The 17602-nt window shown below is 38.4% G+C and overlaps 1 protein-coding gene across 17 annotated transcripts in view; it reads left to right on the top strand.

The window, feature by feature from the left end:
- cnksr2a (connector enhancer of kinase suppressor of Ras 2a) overlaps nt 1–17602 on the top strand; it is a 56285-nt gene that overhangs the window by 4551 nt on the left and 34132 nt on the right. For 10 of the 17 annotated variants that reach the window (XM_056738487.1, XM_056738486.1, XM_056738480.1 and 7 more), the window contains exons 2-4: nt 7208–7371; nt 12055–12257; nt 15638–15743. In XM_056738487.1, coding sequence (XP_056594465.1) covers nt 7208–7371; nt 12055–12257; nt 15638–15743 — 473 coding nt within the window. The remainder of the gene's footprint in view (nt 1–7207; nt 7372–12054; nt 12258–15637; nt 15744–17602) is intronic. The other 7 variants (XM_056738491.1, XM_056738489.1, XM_056738488.1 and 4 more) reach the window with 1 other exon arrangement.

Here is a 17602-nt window from a genome sequence, read left to right as displayed (position 1 = left end):
ATTAATGTGCTGACCAGTTCTAATTCGGCTACAGAACCCCCTGATATATTTGGGTTTCAAAATCAATTGGGCTGAGAATAAATCATTACAGGTCTTGCATTGAACAGCTAAAGATGATATTTTTAAAAAAGTTCACATAGAGAGATTATGTTTTTTGTTTTAATGTTTCGGTATAATATTCCTTTCAACATCAATTGTAGAATAGCCCGGACGAGATTTAGAGTTAATTAAAATGAGATTTTGTAAAGATGCTGTTGCTTTGTGATGGGTTAAGTGCTCTGGGTGGTTACTATGTGGTTGGTTACTGAGCCACATCAAACAACTCCCAACTGTGTCTGTATGATATTGTTGTCCCTTATTCTGCAAGTTTTTAGATGCCTTATAATCCATCAACAACAATCTGACTCATTTAAGTATAATATTAATATAAAGACTTCCGGTCTGTGTTTGGTTATAATACAACCATTTGTTTTATATTTAATTTATATTAATATTTTATAGTATATTAATTCTATTTAATAAAAATCTGATTGTTTGTGGAAGTCAACCGGAAGTTACATTTGGGCCACATAACATAGGTTTAGTTTGTTGCCATAGAAACCGTCCATGATAGAGAAGGTATATTTGTTTTTAGAAGAATTCGATGGATTGAAGAAACACAGAAATTGTCATCTTAAATGTCAGTTTGTAACGCTGCCAAGATTTAAATAAATATGAACCTCCTGGGGAAACCCATGTGCGACTGGAGATGAATGCAAAAAGTATCCATCTGTTTTCTATTTCATCTCATGACAGTTTCAGGAAAAACTACTTTGATATTAAAGAGATGTCAATTGTGATTATTCTTGGACTAAAAGATATTCATAATTCAAAGCGTCAAAACTTTCAACCCATTCATTTTGAACAAAACCCAAACTAATTTCCCTTCGCGGCATTTTCCAGTTAAACTTTTCCTTTAGTGAACCAGCAGCGGGACAAACGCAGCTTCAGCTGAATATCTTGTCAGAAAGATGAAAGGACTGTGTTACGCTGCTCTCTCTCTCCGCGTGCGCCATCATAATTGATTGTCATGTAAGAAGGCGCATTAGCTGCTTTTTTAGGCCTTTTGCTGAAATTAGACGCTGCCTGTCAGCTTAGAATGATTAGGTTGGCTTCTTTCTCCAATGGTTCTCTGGTGATTATGGAACGAAATGGTTTATTGGAGAATGTAAAGCACTTGTTTGTGGTGCTCAGATGAACATATGTACTCTCACACGCATAGATGAGGCTCTCTTGTCTCCAAGCACGGCATTTTGGAGATTCCAGAACTGACTGCGGGGTGTGTCCTCAGGGAACACATGAATATTGTATTTCACATGACATGTGGCAGGGCTGGTGAGGAATTACTGTGCGTGTGACAGAAATATAAAATGGAAAAGAGAGTGAAATAAAGAGGAGAAAGACCTTTGAATAATGCACACGCACGCAGAGCTTGAGCGCAGTGTCCTGGTCTGCAGCTTTGAGGGGCGGGCGTGTGGGTGTGTGGCTTGGCTCGGGGCGACTCTTCCCTCCTATGAAAAAGTGTAAAAGTGTGTTTGTGTGCTGTCAGTGGGTGTAAAGGGTGTGAGTCATCTCTGAATCACTTTATAGAACTGAAGAGCTGCGCAGTATAGAGAGAAATTTTCTGAAAAACACTTCAGGAAGGTACCATTACTGTACAGTACGTACACGTTAGGAGACTAAACACATTGTGCTCTTGCCGACAAATGCACAGTCTGCACACTGAAGTTTTTGTTGAATTGTGTCAGCGCTCTAGGGGGGTCCTACCAGCACCCCCTATCCACCCTCCTTGGACAGTGGACCTTGGCACATTTTGTGAATAACCCTGGTCAATTACTACTTAACTTAAAGATACAGTCATCATTTATTTACCCTAATGTTAAATATGTATGTACAGGTATATGTTTGTAATGTATATGAATAATGTCTCAGTGGTTTTGAGTCCATACAATGGAAGTCAATGTGAGCCAATGTTGTTTGGTAACCAGTGTTATTTAAAATATATTTTGTATTCTGCAGTAGTAAGAAGGTTGTAATGGCGAGTAAATTATGAATATTATTTTTCTTCTGTAAACTCTCCCTTGAGTATGAAACAATATAAAAATGTTTTACTCCTAATATGTTAAAATAAGGGTGTCTAGTGTCAGTCCGAATCCAAACGCCTTGGTAAATTACATATTTTTTGCATGTTTACAAATTAGATACTGGAAATCAGTAATAATTGGTACCCTCTTCTCTAACATTATTTATTGATGCTCAAATAAGTAGACATAAGAAGAACCTTTTCCAAGACTGATATTGTGTTTACATACACAAAGAAGAAAGCAGTCTTGATGTGTTTACTTTGTGGCAAAAGATGAACGTTTCATGAACATATGGCTTAACAACAGGATATTTATCTAATGTCTACTTGCTCTCTATTATCTATCTTCCGAATTCAGAAAGCAAAACCGGCGCTTGTTCTTCTCTTTCAGCAGAGGCTTGGAGGTCTGGTTCTGCACAGCTGGGCGGCTAATTTTGAGACGGGGTTTATCTAGCTGATGAATTTCTCATTTACAAAAGTTCCCCGTGGGTTTGAGATTAAGCAGTGGCAGAGGAAGGATGACTTTGTGATGGACACACAAACATACGCACACATTAGTAGAGCCTCTTTGCAGGTGGTGTCATACTGTATGTGAACAGTAAAGGCCTGTACGGTATGTGTAGGAGTTCACAGCTGACTCATTTACATTATAATCTCTTTCCTGTGCGATCTATGCATGTGGTTTTTGGATCTATGGTTAAACCTTCTTTCATTGAATTTTAAATTTTCATTATTCTATGTAATGAAAGTGAATGGGCACTGAGGCTGCGCAGCTGCTAAACAAAATAAAAGTGTCATTAAGGTCTTTATTGAAAGTCATTTGAATCCATACAATTGTTCGTTCCAGGTGTCATAAATGAACAGTATGTTTCTCAAGTTGTCGAAGACGTATATTTTTAACGCCATTTCATGATACTAGTATCATAAAAAATAGTATTATAAACTTGACTTTTTGTGTTACGTGGAAGAAAGTAATATGGATTTGGCCTAAAGTACATGATTATGTGAGCAATGAAGCGAATTGTTATATTCCTTTAAATTGTATCAGCAATATGGTATGAGTTTCCCATTTGTGCCCTTGAACGGTTGTCACGACAACCCTTTCGATGGTCATAGGTGCGCATAATGCACTGCTGCCAGAAATGAGGCGAAGGATGAAGACGGAAAGAATATAGAAAGAAGAGTGTGATAAAATGACATTACATTACTTCATGTGGAATATCCATTCCTTTTAAGATAGCATATGAGTGTGTATGTTATACAGGAGGCAAAATGGGTGTTTATTGTGTGTCATATTTTAAGTACTGCGGCTTCCTGTCGTTTTTTACTTTACATCTTTGACCCATCTTTTCAGGATGTTCTCTATCTCTCTTTGTGTTTTTTGCTCTGCTACCTGTCAAACAGGGTATTTGCAATAAATAATGCACCATAACAGAGTGAGCATGTGCTAATAATTCCCTGTGTGTGTGGTGAAGGAGAGCGAGATAGGTGGACAGTTCGGTACAGAATGTATCATTTGTAAACAATCTCTAAGGTTCATTAAGAAATTCACCAAAGTGAAGAGTTATGGTGCAAGGGTGTAAGAAGGGGTCACTGTGTTCACATCAGCAAGTGTTGTGTAGAGCCCTTTGAAGCTGTGATGAAACTGAAATTTGGACCTTCACCAACAGCCCCTGTTCAAGTGCATTATATGGATAAGAACCCTGGAAAGTAGGGATGCACTGATATGTACATTTTGGCCGATAACCGATAATCCTTTAACATTGGAAGCCGATAACCGATATATTGGCCGATATACAGTATCTCAATATAAATATAAAATCCCCTTAGACTGAAACAAAAGGCAAAAAGTGGACAACTGCTTTAATATGAAAACATTGACTGCAGAAAACAAGGTAACCATTAGTCCTCTTTTCTCTCCTGAAAATCATATACCAAGCCTACTTTACACTAGTTAACGATTCTTTAACCTTCAACTTTTCCTAGTATGTATTTTATTTAATGAACAATTGATGGATGTTCTTCCACAGCAATCCAGAAAACGTTTCTTAATAGCCAGATGCCTAACAGCAGTCTGATTCAAGCAATACGCTTTTGTTCCTATGATTTACACATGCATAAATACTGTTTCTACATCAACAATGTTTTGCAAATAACAGTAAGTGAATGATCACAACAGAAAGACAGTACTGTACTGTCTTATAACTGTGAGCAGCGTGCAGCTGAAGAAGTTTAACCTGAGGAAATCATTTTATCATTAATCGTCTATAATATATCAGCTTATATTTAATTATTGGCCGATAATAAATTATTATATTTATTATTAAAATTATTGAATATATTAAAACTTCAATTTGTTTTTGACCAAAAAAAAACATACATGTGTGTAAGTAAATTGTGGGTGAGTGAATTATCATGAAATTTTTATTTTATAAAGAACTATTAATTGAATGAGTCAGATAGTGTTTATGAGCAGTAATGACAATTAATGTTATTTTTGCTGTCTTGGCCAATGAGTTGGACCATTCTGTTAATAATAATACTCATGGTTGTACTGATGCTATTCATATTGTCACCTTCTATCAATGTTAGGCTGGGCTGTTAGAATTACAGAGAGGTGTTCCTCAACCCCCATAATCTCTTGCTTTGTTACTCCCAAACACATGAAATAAAGATACCACTTTATGCTAATTATTATTACAGAGCAGTTTTATTTTCAACATTTAGTCTGTAAGTGTATAACATACACAGCCAGACGACATTAATATCAAAGTCACAAATTATTCACAGTGTAAGTATGTTCAGTACACACACACAAGTCTTATTCTGAACGTTATGTTGCTGTTATGCAGCTGTTTAGACAGAATGTCTCGTATCAGATGTGCTATTGGACAACAGAATGCCCAAGAGTGACAACTGCAGTTCTACAAGTGCGTTTCGCTCCAGAGGGTGTGTGTTGTCACCTGTTGTTACTGAAATGCACAGTTGTGCACCGGTGGTGTTTTCAAAGCTTTGAGCAAAATCAAAATCTCTCACTTTTTATTTGTCAGTTCTGTATTTGTATTCTACAGCTGCATCTGTTCTGTACCACCTGACAGTAGCTTTATTATTTTGATTTATCCGTGCATCGTATTGGCATTCAGAGCTATAACTGCAGACAGCACAGAAATCATTTCTTATTGGATTAAGGATGTTTTGATTTTGGACACAGAGCGTGCCAGAATGATATAGATCTCAGAATGGCTGTGCTTTAGTAAACTCATGATCACATTAATAAACGCTGGCTCACAGTTTCACTTTGAACAAATATCACGTCTGCTCATCACAAATTTTATTATGTGCACATTTTTGGACAATTTGATGCTTGCAGGTAGGGAGCCACTGAAAAAGACTACTTGTACCCAGAGCCCTCAATCTATAGAGACGAAATTTCAAACTTCAGATTGTAGGAATAGTAACTTGTCGATATTCATCATGGAGAGCAAGAATAGATAGAAGGCAAAATAGAGACGCTATTCAAGTTAAAGATCTCTACACTAGCTCAAACTCCTCATCAAATTCGTCCAAGACCATATTATGTGAGCTATCACATATTTTATAGTTTACTGTGGGTCAACACTTTAGGCTACATGTTTATTTTTGCTTAAGAATTTACTGTAGGTAAAATATTAAGGTTATTCTTAGGTCAAAACAACTGTGTCTATACTGAGTTGTTAAAGAGCAACCTCTGAGCAAAACCCTGCAGTCACAAAAGAAAATTTAATTTACCTCTCTCTCAACCATAGAAAGCCTAATACAATTAGGCTTGGTTGTCATTCACTGTCGTGTCGAAGGACGTGACAAAGGAGGTTGTCAGTCGCCATGTTCAAGTTCAACCTCGCAGCATATTGGGCAAAATAGACCGCAGTGATCCTGAAGCAAATTACGTCACAGTTAGACGTTATCAGAAAATATTTTCGTATAATTTTGTTCTAGAGACAGTTCAAGTTCATTAATTTACATTTAAAACAGCCACAAGACTGACCAAAGTGCTGTATATTAGAATGAAAATCTAAAAGCACGTAAACAGTAATAAAACCAGAGGAAAATCAGATCAGCGTACAGAAACGCAGTAATGGGAATAAAAATACATATTAAAAAGAGTGGATTAGTGATAGGCCAGATCAAACAGATATGTTTTTTAACCAGATTTGACACGGATATGAAAGATAGCACACTTCAGCATTAACACGTTACTTAAACGATATTGTAAAGTCCTATTCCTTTAAGTGTAAAACTTAATCCTCATCCTGTTACTATCGTGACAATATCAAAAACATTAAAACACCTACATTTAAAGTAACACATATTTGTTTAAAATAAGAACAACGAACAATGTGTTGTGCGCTTAGACTGATTTATGCGCATGCTTACGAGTTTCTTTACTGAGGTAGTTTCACGGTGACTTGTATGCTAATAAGCTAAATTTATAGTAAATGGCAAATACTCCCTTCGTTTTGGAATAATAACACTCACAGACAGGAATATAACAGTCGAAGGTAAATTAACGCATATACATTCAAGCGCATTAAAATCTTCTGAGCTCTGTTGCTTTTGCTTTTCACGTTTTTTTAAACAACATGGGTAATGTACAACTAGGCCTTCCAACATATTTTCATCAATTTTTTTACAACTGTCATTGACAGATGTCAACTTATATCTTATGTATGTTGCTTTCCTGTGTCTCAGCGGTAAGAGCATTGCGCCAACAACACCAAGGTCATGGGTTCGAGCCCAGGCGATTGCACATACTAAGAAACAATGTATAGTAATGCAATGCAAGTCGGCCAAATGCTTAAATGTAAATGTAATGTACAGTTGTGTAGCGTTCTGTAGGTTTATACATCTGTATAATTAGCTCCAAAAGTATTGCCCGAAAGCAGACTTTGAAAATGCTGCAGAATTAGTTTAGGCTCGCTGTTTTTATCATAATATGATTAAGATGTGCTAATGCTGCTCTGGCCTTGTATATTGGATGAACAAGAATTGAGATTTAGCCCAGTTGCTCATCATTTCTTTCTTCATTTACTTTTCGTCTGCTGAAAGGTCTGGACGACTGCTTGCAGCAATACATCAAGAACTTTGAACGGGAGAAGGTGGGAGGTGACCAGCTGCTCAGGATCACCCATCAGGAGCTGGAGGATCTTGGAGTGTCACGCATAGGACATCAGGAGCTGATCCTGGAAGCTGTGGACCTACTGTGCGCCCTGGTGAGTCTTCACATTGCTTAACACGATTGATCCGACATCTTGTCGCAGTTGACAAAGATGCGATACAGAGAATAGTTGGATATAAATATGATATTCTCAGAATACCATAAACATTGTTTGCTTGAATTTCTATTTCCGCTATTATTTTACAGAGTTAAGCATTTGTTTTAGGAAAATATAATTATATCAGCTTTCTTTGAAATTACTTTTCTGCTGATGTAACAAAGAGGTGTGGGTGGAGAGAAGTCGAACCAACCAATAGTGTAGCAGCTTACTCCACACTATGGATTATATCAAATACACACTGCACATGCCACCCACTAAACTTTTTTCACTTAGAAATGTCACATTACAAAAGGACTGTGTTGTAAACTCGGCTATTTTGAGAACATGGTTTAAAAAATGAACGTTGAAATGTGGCTGTTTCTTTGTGGTCTCAGTCCATACCAGAAACTGTGTGTGTGTGTGTATGTATGTATGGACAGTTTGTATGTATGTATAAATCTATGTATGTATGTACTTGTCTTTACACATTGTTATTGCTCAGTCAGATTAAATCCAATAGGACAGACATTGCCAACGATAAAAAAGGATTTAGACTGAAATTTGCTGCGCACTGCTTAGACCTTTTCCATTATCTAGCATTTAATAACTAATTCTTCCTCTCCATCGTTTCTCTCAACCGATGTATTAAAACAATGACTTACCAGCCCACGCTTTCAGAATGTCAGCAACATGACATGAGCGAACAGACGACAGGATGAGTGTTTATCACGTCTGTGTGAGCTGTCTCGCATGCCGCCCCATCCCGAGTCTCTTCTTAACCTATATCCCTTTGTCCTTTAATCATTTTGTTGTGCTCTTTTTCACTCCTTTCTTTCTAGTATGTGTGTTTATGGCGCCCTTTACTGAGTTTAGATTTTAGCCGGTTTTAATGTATGAGGTGTGAGATTTTCAATTCAGGGTGAACTATAATGAGCTTGTGCTTTGTGAGATTGAATGTGAACCACTGGCCTGTGCGGTTGACATTTAGTAGAGCGTTAATCACGAAAAGACGACTGAGCTCTAAACGCTGATCTCAGATCAGAGCTGCTGCTGACATTCACATAATAGAACGACCAGGGCTGGGTTTCCCGAAACCTTCTTAACGCTACTTCATTCTTAAGTCATACCTTAAGAGTGGTAGCGATATATTCTTAAGAACGATGTAGTGATGCGAAGGTTTTGGGAAACCCTGCTCAGGGCTGTACAGAATACAGATGCTATGGAAAAATCGGTCTGTGCTACAAATAAATTTAATAGTGTAGCACACATGCGATACAGTTTGACAGGTGCATTTGAAGACAGAGCTGCCTGTTTGTGTGAAGTGCTTTTGTCGTTGTTCGTGTTAAATAAACAAAGGTTAAATAATATTTTCATTTTGCGATTAAAATGTCTTTGGTGTGTAATAAGTTGCCCATTCATGTATTAGACATGTAAAATTACAAAAATTAAAGTGTCGAAACAAAAATTGCATTCTATCGAGATGCGAATGCTTACCCAGACCTGGCTGAAACACCTAGTGTAACCACACCCCACAAATCTACGTCAGTACGTGTTATGATTTGACAAAGACTGCCTAAATGTATAGGTAAGTAAGGTGGGCGTACCTGTCAGTTCAATTGCTTTGGAACCTGATGTTCCAAATATGGTAAAAGGAGTTACATTTCCGTCACACGCTTGCAGTATTCGACCAATCACTATGCACCGGTAACTGGCCAAACATAGAACATCTTGCATTTCAAAGTAATGAGCTTTTTAGAAAATCTGAGCGTTTCAGAGAGGTAGGTTGAAAATACCTTAAATCGTTTAAACACTTTGCATTACATCTAAAGCAAACTATTATATTAATTTTAAGCCGCGTCATATGACCCTTTAATTACTATAGTATACCGTATTTTATGGACAATTGTCTTTAGAGAATTGAAAATACAAAACTCAGAAAGATTTAAAAGGAAACACAAATTTGGGTAAAAGCAAAAAAATTAAAGGCCCTAATTTATCCATTTGTATAACGTTAATGGCCTTTTTCGGTTGCCTGTCTATTTATGTCATGACTTGTACTTGTGTTTTTATAAAAGATGACAACAGACGTTCAGTATACTTGCGCTACAACTTTTTGACCTGTGCTACAAATCTTTAAATCTCTGTAGCACCGGTGCTATGTGCAAAAAAAGTTAATGTACATCCCTGACAACGTTTGTGAGAATGTCAACCTGCTTAAGCGTGAATGAAATTAACCAATAAGTACCTGTATAAGTCTGTTTAAAATGGTTTTCTAACCTGTGTTGCCTGCTATAACTGTACAGTTTGCTTCCAAGATACTTTGCAGAATGCTATTTAGACATAATGAAAGTAAACGGGAACAAGGGCTTCCAAGCTTAAAGGGATACATCACCCAGTAAATGGAAATCCTGTCATCATTTACTCTTTGTTCTGATGACCACAGAGAAAAAAATTCTGTGTTCATCAGAGCAAATAGATTTATACAGATTTGAAACAACTCGAAGGTGAGAAAATGATGACAGAATTTTGGGTGAAGTATCCCTTTAAAAAAAGAGAGGCTCTATCTTTATTTAGCCTTTATAAGCCATAAGCTATTTTTGTTTGAGGTATGTTTTTTGCTAAGAAAGGTTTATGCACCTGCCACCTGCTTATATATCACAGCATCATGTACCTGCGGATCCAGAGTGATTACTAACAAGGCGTGTACAGCTCACAGGATTGACTCCAAACTCCTTGTGGCCAGAACTTGAATCCCTTTAACAAAGATGTCAGCAAGAAGGTTGTTTGCTTCCAGAAGGATTGATAATTTGAGAGCGTATTGACCCCACAGTCCTCTTCAGAAGCTTGCTTGCCGTTTCAAACACTTACAGAATTAGTTTTTCTTATTTCACCTTCCCTGTGTTTTTATCTTTATTCTATTGTGCTGTGTGTGTCTTAGCTTCGCAGCACTGCAGTAGTGCAGGCAGCTTTTAAACAGATTAGCATAAAAGATTCTTAGCGCCCCACCACATTGTGTGCTCTCTCAGTTTCCTTCTGCTCATAATCCGATGAATGCTTTTTTTGTGAGGCCTGCTGCAGGTGTTTTGTGTGCCTGTTTTTGTCAAGATATATGTGCGTGCGATGAAGTATGTGAGAGATTTGTTCTTCAGACCAGACAGAATACATTACTCTGATCGATATCCTGCTAATGTGAGAACAGATACTGAAATTGATGCATACACACACACACAGAGATTTGTTTTACAATATCAGTGAGGACATCTCATAGACCTATATTGATTTCATACCTGGCTAATGATGTTTTCTACCCATTGCCTCATACCCATGACCTTACTGTCTCACAGACCTGTTGGCGTTATTACATTTAAAGGAGGGTTTTTCATAGTGGTGTTCGGAGACCCCCAATGATTCACCAGAAGAGAAGGGGGGTTATCCTAGCTGGCTGAATGAATGGGCAGGGAGTTTGCCCAGAACAGAACCACAGCACCAATCTAAACTGTATGCTAATTGTCAATCATTTTTTACGGAAGTGAACCTGACAGAAATGTATAGACGAATATGTATTTTAGGAAGAGGGTCCTGACAAAAACATTATCATATTTGGGGGTCCCACGTATTATAAAGTTTGAAAACCCATGATTTAAAGTACAACGTTTGGATGATTTATGAACTATTTTTCCGGTGTGGACCACAATATCCACAAAGGGCAGGTTTTGATGTTTCACTATATTTGTTAAAACACTTTTTATAGAGACAAAGGTTGATGTTAAAATGTTTATTTAACCCTGCCCTCATAGAATATGAATGTTTTAAATAGTGAGGACCACTTCAGAAATCTGTGTCCACTTTTTATTTTCCTGAATGTATCTGCATATTGTCACATTTGATCAGTCATGTTTTGCATGTCCTGCAAAAGCCACAACATTTAGTGACCTCTTTAACACACACACATGTACACAAGTGTGTTAGTGTTTTAATTTGTATAAGACAAGTCATTCATGTAAGTAAAATCATTCGGTAAACTACTACCAAGAAAAACATTTCAAAGACTTAATTAACATTCAGACTTTGTTTACTTTCAGGCAAAGGCTTTGTCAGCACATCAAATAATTTTCTTAATTAGTATTTGTCATTTTGTAAGCATCTACACATCCTTAAAACAAGAGACATTTACTTGAGCATGAAGAATTGCAAAATATTAACAGACTGTTTTGAGAGAACATATGTTGATTTTTTTTGTAAAAACATATTGTCTTCTTAAAGACAAGGAAAGCAAAATGAAAATATGTCTCTTTTGAAGAATTTAGAAAGTGTAACTGGAACACAAGGCAGACAAATATTTTTAGCACTGTAGCCAACATTCAAAGTTTGTGGTTAATAACTTTACATTATTTGTGTAACTTAACTTTAAACCAAATTGTTTTGCATACAACACAATGGCACTTAAAACGAGCAAATTTGCTAAAGTAATCAAATTGAAAAAGAGAGGAAAGAATTGTGAGTCAAAAAAGTGAGAAATACAAATAAATGTAGACTACAGAACAGTGGGAAAAGAAACAATGTTGTGCTGGAGTTATTCCTGCAATTGTTTGCCAGTCAGTGTCTGAACTTCACATTCTCTTGGTTTTCATTTGACAGAACTATGGGCTTGAGACAGAAAATCTGAAAACACTCTCTCACAAGCTCAACGCCTCTGCCAAGAACCTGCAGAACTTCATCACAGGCCGAAGACGAAGCGGCCATTACGACGGCCGGACCACACGCAAGCTGCCCAACGATTTCCTCACTTCTGTGGTGGATCTCATCGCGGCTGCTAAAAGTCTCCTGGGCTGGCTGGATAGGTTAGCCCTGCTAAGAGTTGCATGCACACCAGATCAATACACAAATGAATACATCATAATACACATCTGCACATATATACTATTTAATTGATACAGAAAGTTGTCATTTTTTAATTATTGTTTTTCTTTTCAGCACTTCTTGCATTGTAGCTAAGTTCAGTGCCTTTGAGATCCTCCTTTGAGAAAGACAAAATGATATTTGATATCAAAAAAGATTCGGTGATCGTGAAGGTTGAATAGGAATGGGTCTTGTGTGCTTCAGTGTTTTTCACTGGCTGCTTCTCTGTTGCTAGTCAACTGATGTGTTTTCAGTTTCATCTGTACATCGATAAATATGTTTTTGAAAATGCTTTTGATATCTTTGTTGTTGGTCTTATGTCATTTATATGTTGACAGAAAGGGTCACAGCTAAGGGTGTTTATCCATAAAACATTTTGTGGTTGAAATAGTTGCGCTGTTCACGGTCATCCCTCCAGGAAAATGGTGGCATGCAAAATTAAAATGAAACATTGTTTTGCTTGATGCACAATATATTCAGATTTTAATAGCTCAGGGTCTCTTGTCTAGTGTGTATGAGGGCCGGCCTTTGTCTGCTCAGATTCAATCATGTTGATTTGTGCTCCAGCCCTTAGCAATCAGGTATGAGGATGAATGAAGAGCTCTTATGCAAAACAGATTCTTTCTCTTACTAATTTCTTTATCCCCTCTGTCTATCTTACTTTTTTAGTATTATTTTTTAATGGTGATTTCTTCATGATGTATTGATGAGCAAAGTTTCAGAGATGGACCATACATTTCCATAAATCTGAAACCTTCTCTTCTTCTCAAATTTAGGATACATTCACACTGTTCACAAAAGTCGGGTTATATGTGCCTCAGCAGTTTTTTTTTTCCATAAAAGTGTGAACATCTACTTGTGATTCAAAATTGTGATGCATGTTGATCAAAAATGACGTTAAAGCAGCATGAAAAACATCAGATCTGTATCTGATTTAGGACCATATACAGGTAGAGAAATGCCCCAAATCGCTCACTTTTGTTGCCAGCGGTTTCGACATGAATGGCTGTGTGGTGAGTTATTTTGAGGAGATTTACGCCGTTATACAAGTTGTAAACTCACTACTTTACATTGTCACATGACAATATAGGTAGGAGGGGTGTATTCACTTCTGTGAGATACTGTACGTGTGCCCTGCTTGTTAGATATGGATTCTAGTGTTATGGTGTTTCTTCTTTTTGAATATGAGATGAAGGTAAATCAAGCAGGCGGTTTGTGCTGAACGATCCATTTGGCACGCAGCTGCTTGGCGCTCTTCAACTCTCCGGTACTGCTGACTGAGCCCAGCTTAAAGCTGTGGACTGGAACATCACCACACAGCGGGCCCTTTCCATCAGATTCTGTTTGATTTTTGCTCAGTCCTCCCCACAGAGAAGCCATCTCTCTATCGCATTGCCCAGGCTCCCGCCGGCCCACTTTTTAATCCTGGACCTGATAGGAGAGGTCCGCATCCACAATCAAACAGGATTAACACTTGGGCCTAGGCTGAAACACCTGGCTTCAGAACAGTGTGTGGTGGCCCAATCTGGATTTGAATCCCAAACTGAGAGGATTAATCCACACCAGCTCAGGGTCGTGGCTTGATGGCTGAAGTGATGTTGAAAGTGTTCGTGGGTTAGTTGAGTTTTCAACTTCAGTCTTGATTTTCAAGAACACACAGAACAGAAAGAAGGACACCAGTAGAAGGGGAGGTGCCTTGTTCCCCTCGTTCATTAATACTGGCCTAATTACGCTCCCCAGCCTCTCGTTCCTGCCAAAACAGCACCCGGCAGAACTCTCGTCTCCCCTGCAGACGTAGCAGAGGAACAGAAGGAACTCTGAGAGAGAGGGAAAAGTAAGATGTTACACCCAGGTGAATGGATTTGAAGCCTAAAGACACTATGACTGACTCGAGAGCCTCTGTCCCTTAAGTGTTATTGGTTGAAATCCATCCAGACAATGTCTCTGCTCTGCCACTTGCCACGTTGGTGATCATCATTTGAGGGAGGGTTCTGCCGGTTTCTTTTGGGATTACACTGGGTTTTCCCTTATTCTCGATCATTCATTATTATCTATGTGGGCCTGGCCCCACATGTAAGTGACTTATGGGTTTGCTATCTATTTTTTTGTGTGCTGAAGTCAAGCATTAATATTACATTCCCTGTTTTTAAATCATTATTATAAAATTACCGTTGAAACCTGGAGATAGTTTTACAATCAGATTTTTTGTACTTGCTCAATAAATGATTTTTATTAATTCCTCAATATCCACCTATTGAGCACAGACAGGCACCACTCTTTCTTGTTTCTTGTTGCTATCCCTTCCTAGTCCCTACTGTGCCCCGAGGTTTAGTTCAAACACTTCTCGTAAAGCCCCTGTCTGCTCCGTCTATGCTCGCTGACAGGTGTCCTTGAACCAGGGTCAGACGCTGCGAGCGTACTCATCTACCAAGTGATATTTGGGAGTCGGAGGAAGCCGGTGACATTTAGGATATGTGTTTGTCTCTGTTGAAAATCACTGAATGTATGCAGTCAAATCTGCATTCAAAATCCTGTTCGGGGAAGAGACTCCAGACCGCTTGTTGGGATGGAGTGCTTGTAGAGTCTTTGTATGAACCTAAGGAATGATTTTAAACACAGTGTTTGCTTGTTAGAATTTCTTAAATGGTAAAGGGTGTGCGTCAGCTGGTGTTCCCAGCGGTATCGGAGAAATATTTAGAGACGTGACGGAAACGACGAACCAATGTTCCTACAGCCCGTATATATAGCACACAGCCTCAATACACACGACCCACATTCACTCCGTCAGTCACAGGGAGACAGAAACTGGGTCTAGAGTACATTCTCGGCCAACAGGGATAACATATTCTACAACCCAACCAAATACACACTGCAGAGGTTTACAAGCACACATACATACAGCTACAATTAATGTGACACGCACAAAGTCTCAACATATGACACGATGACCCGGGGCCTGTTGAGGGACTGTCACTTGTCCTGTCATAATGTACATGTGTTTTTATGCCTTTGACTTTCTGAGATATGCTCGGGAAAGTATTTTCAAGCTGAGTGCTTTGAAATGGTTTTGTCAACATTGCAGGAATGTCTTTTAAACAATCTTATATATGTAATTTTATTTATTCACATTTAGTCAGTACATTTATAAAGTTGGAAGTATCTTATTGTAGCTATCATGGTACATTATAACTGTACATTGTACAGTGAAAAAAAATCTGATAACTAAAGTGTAAATTTGAGCACCGCGCATTTATATGCACGCACATTTCAATTGTCTGTCTTGTTGGTCTGGTTGTAAGAATGATCTAACGGTTAATTCCAGGTGCTACTTTTTTTGCAGGTCACCGTTTGCTGCCGTAACGGACTATTCTTTGACCCGGAACAACGTGATCCAGCTGTGCCTGGAACTCACTACCATAGTACAGCAGGTAATAACACAGAAATCAAACACATTACCATCCACTTTGGAATCGCAGATGTGGACACTTCACCCTGACCCCGTGACCGAAACCGGATTTTTGAAAGTCAGATGCAGCTGGAAAATACCTAGCTTGGAAATAATGTATGGCTTTAGTCTAGCTGCGGGGAGGTACATTCAGAGGAAATGTAGCTTGGAGATTGATTTTAAAGGACTACGAATTTTTATGTTTTGCTGAATGATTTAACAGTGGTTAAGGACTTGTACTGACATTTATTTTCATGGATGGATAAAATTTCTTGATGTTTTTCTACATCCATTTTTTCTTGTTTTGAAGTGGGTGACGGATGGCAGAGTGTAAAGCTCAATGAAAATGCACAATGAATTTAAAGAATCAGGCCAATGCACTGCATTATGGGTAAAGTAGTACTCTGTTAATAGAATGCTGATTATATGTGATGCAATGACACATGGAAGAAAACATGGTAGCATTTGGTGATAGGCCAACAGAATAGCAAGGAAAATACAACTGCTCTTTTTGTGCGGTAAACCATGTCAGAAATTATCCAAGGCCCCTGCTGTGTTTCTGGTCAGAAGATCGCAGCCACATCAAACACGAACACTTGAACATGAACACTATGGACAATCCTAATCCATGATAGATTACAGTATTGAAAAGTTCAAAATCTACTCTTAGGTGGTCATTGTCGCCATCCGGTAGCGTAATGGCTCATATGACAGGGGCTTTACGAATCAGGGAAGGAAACGTAAAGATACAGAAGACCCAATCATTAAGCGAATGTTGGCAACTATGCCTACATATTCTAAAGTCTTCGTTTTCGTCCGTTTTCACAAAAACGCAACGGTGTCTGCAGCATTTCAAAAAGTCTCAGTTTTCGGGGGTCGAAGACTCGGTAGTAGCGTAAACGCCACTGGTAGCAAGAGTTATGCTTTTTTCAAAGGAAAATGCACTAAACGCCATCTTAGTTCATGCCAGTAGTGTCTGCCATCAGCAGAGCAGGACATCCGTCTAAAAGCATTTTAATTTTGCCTGAGGATGACTGGTAGACCAGAATACCAATATCATGAGACCATAATGGTATCGTTGTAGCAAATAAACACATTAAATACTGACTAAGAATAATAAAAAGATAAACACTTGCACCAATACATTTTTTTGCCAACAAATTGCTCTCCAAAATAAAAACATGTTTCTAATTAGCTTCATAGCAAAGCCATTTGCTGTGTCAAAAAGAGCAAACCCCTTGGTGGTTTAGCCAGGTTTTGAATCTCTTGCATACTGAGAGAATTTGCATTGCATCCCAGTATGAGATATTTGTAAATACTGTAGATGTATTTATGTGGGTGGCGGGGTCTCTCTCTCTTTTTTGTTCTCTCCTGACGCGTTTTCTCTTCAAGTTTAAACACCATGCTGTGGCGGAGTATGCGCCTTATCTGCACCACCTGTCTTAATCACACATGCACAGTCACGCAAACATACACCAAGTATGCATACTGGCATGCTGTGTGGTGATGCATGGGTTGAGTGACGGCTCCGGAGAATAGGTGCAGAGATGCTCAGGGGTGCTGCGATGGATAGAGGAGGGTTTTAATGCGGTTTCATTTTCCAGTGTTGTCATCTCTTTCGCTCTCTATTTCTTTGTCGTTGGCTCACAGGTCTTCGTCAGTGTGTTAGAGTCACAGGTGGAGGGGCAGGTTATTGTGATGAATTGTGATGAAGGGGAAGAGGTGCGGGCGAGTGCCTGCTTCAATCGGTACAGCGGTTAGCGACCGGTTCGGAATGAAAGGATCAAATAAAAATACATCAGGGTGGAACAAAATATGCTCATGCTCGTTTGAAATTGAGTA

This window comes from Triplophysa dalaica, chromosome 23, assembly GCF_015846415.1.
Source record: "Triplophysa dalaica isolate WHDGS20190420 chromosome 23, ASM1584641v1, whole genome shotgun sequence".
Lineage (NCBI taxonomy): Eukaryota > Metazoa > Chordata > Actinopteri > Cypriniformes > Nemacheilidae > Triplophysa > Triplophysa dalaica.
Note: the sequence above shows the minus strand (reverse complement) of the source record. Positions and strands in the feature narration are given on the sequence as shown.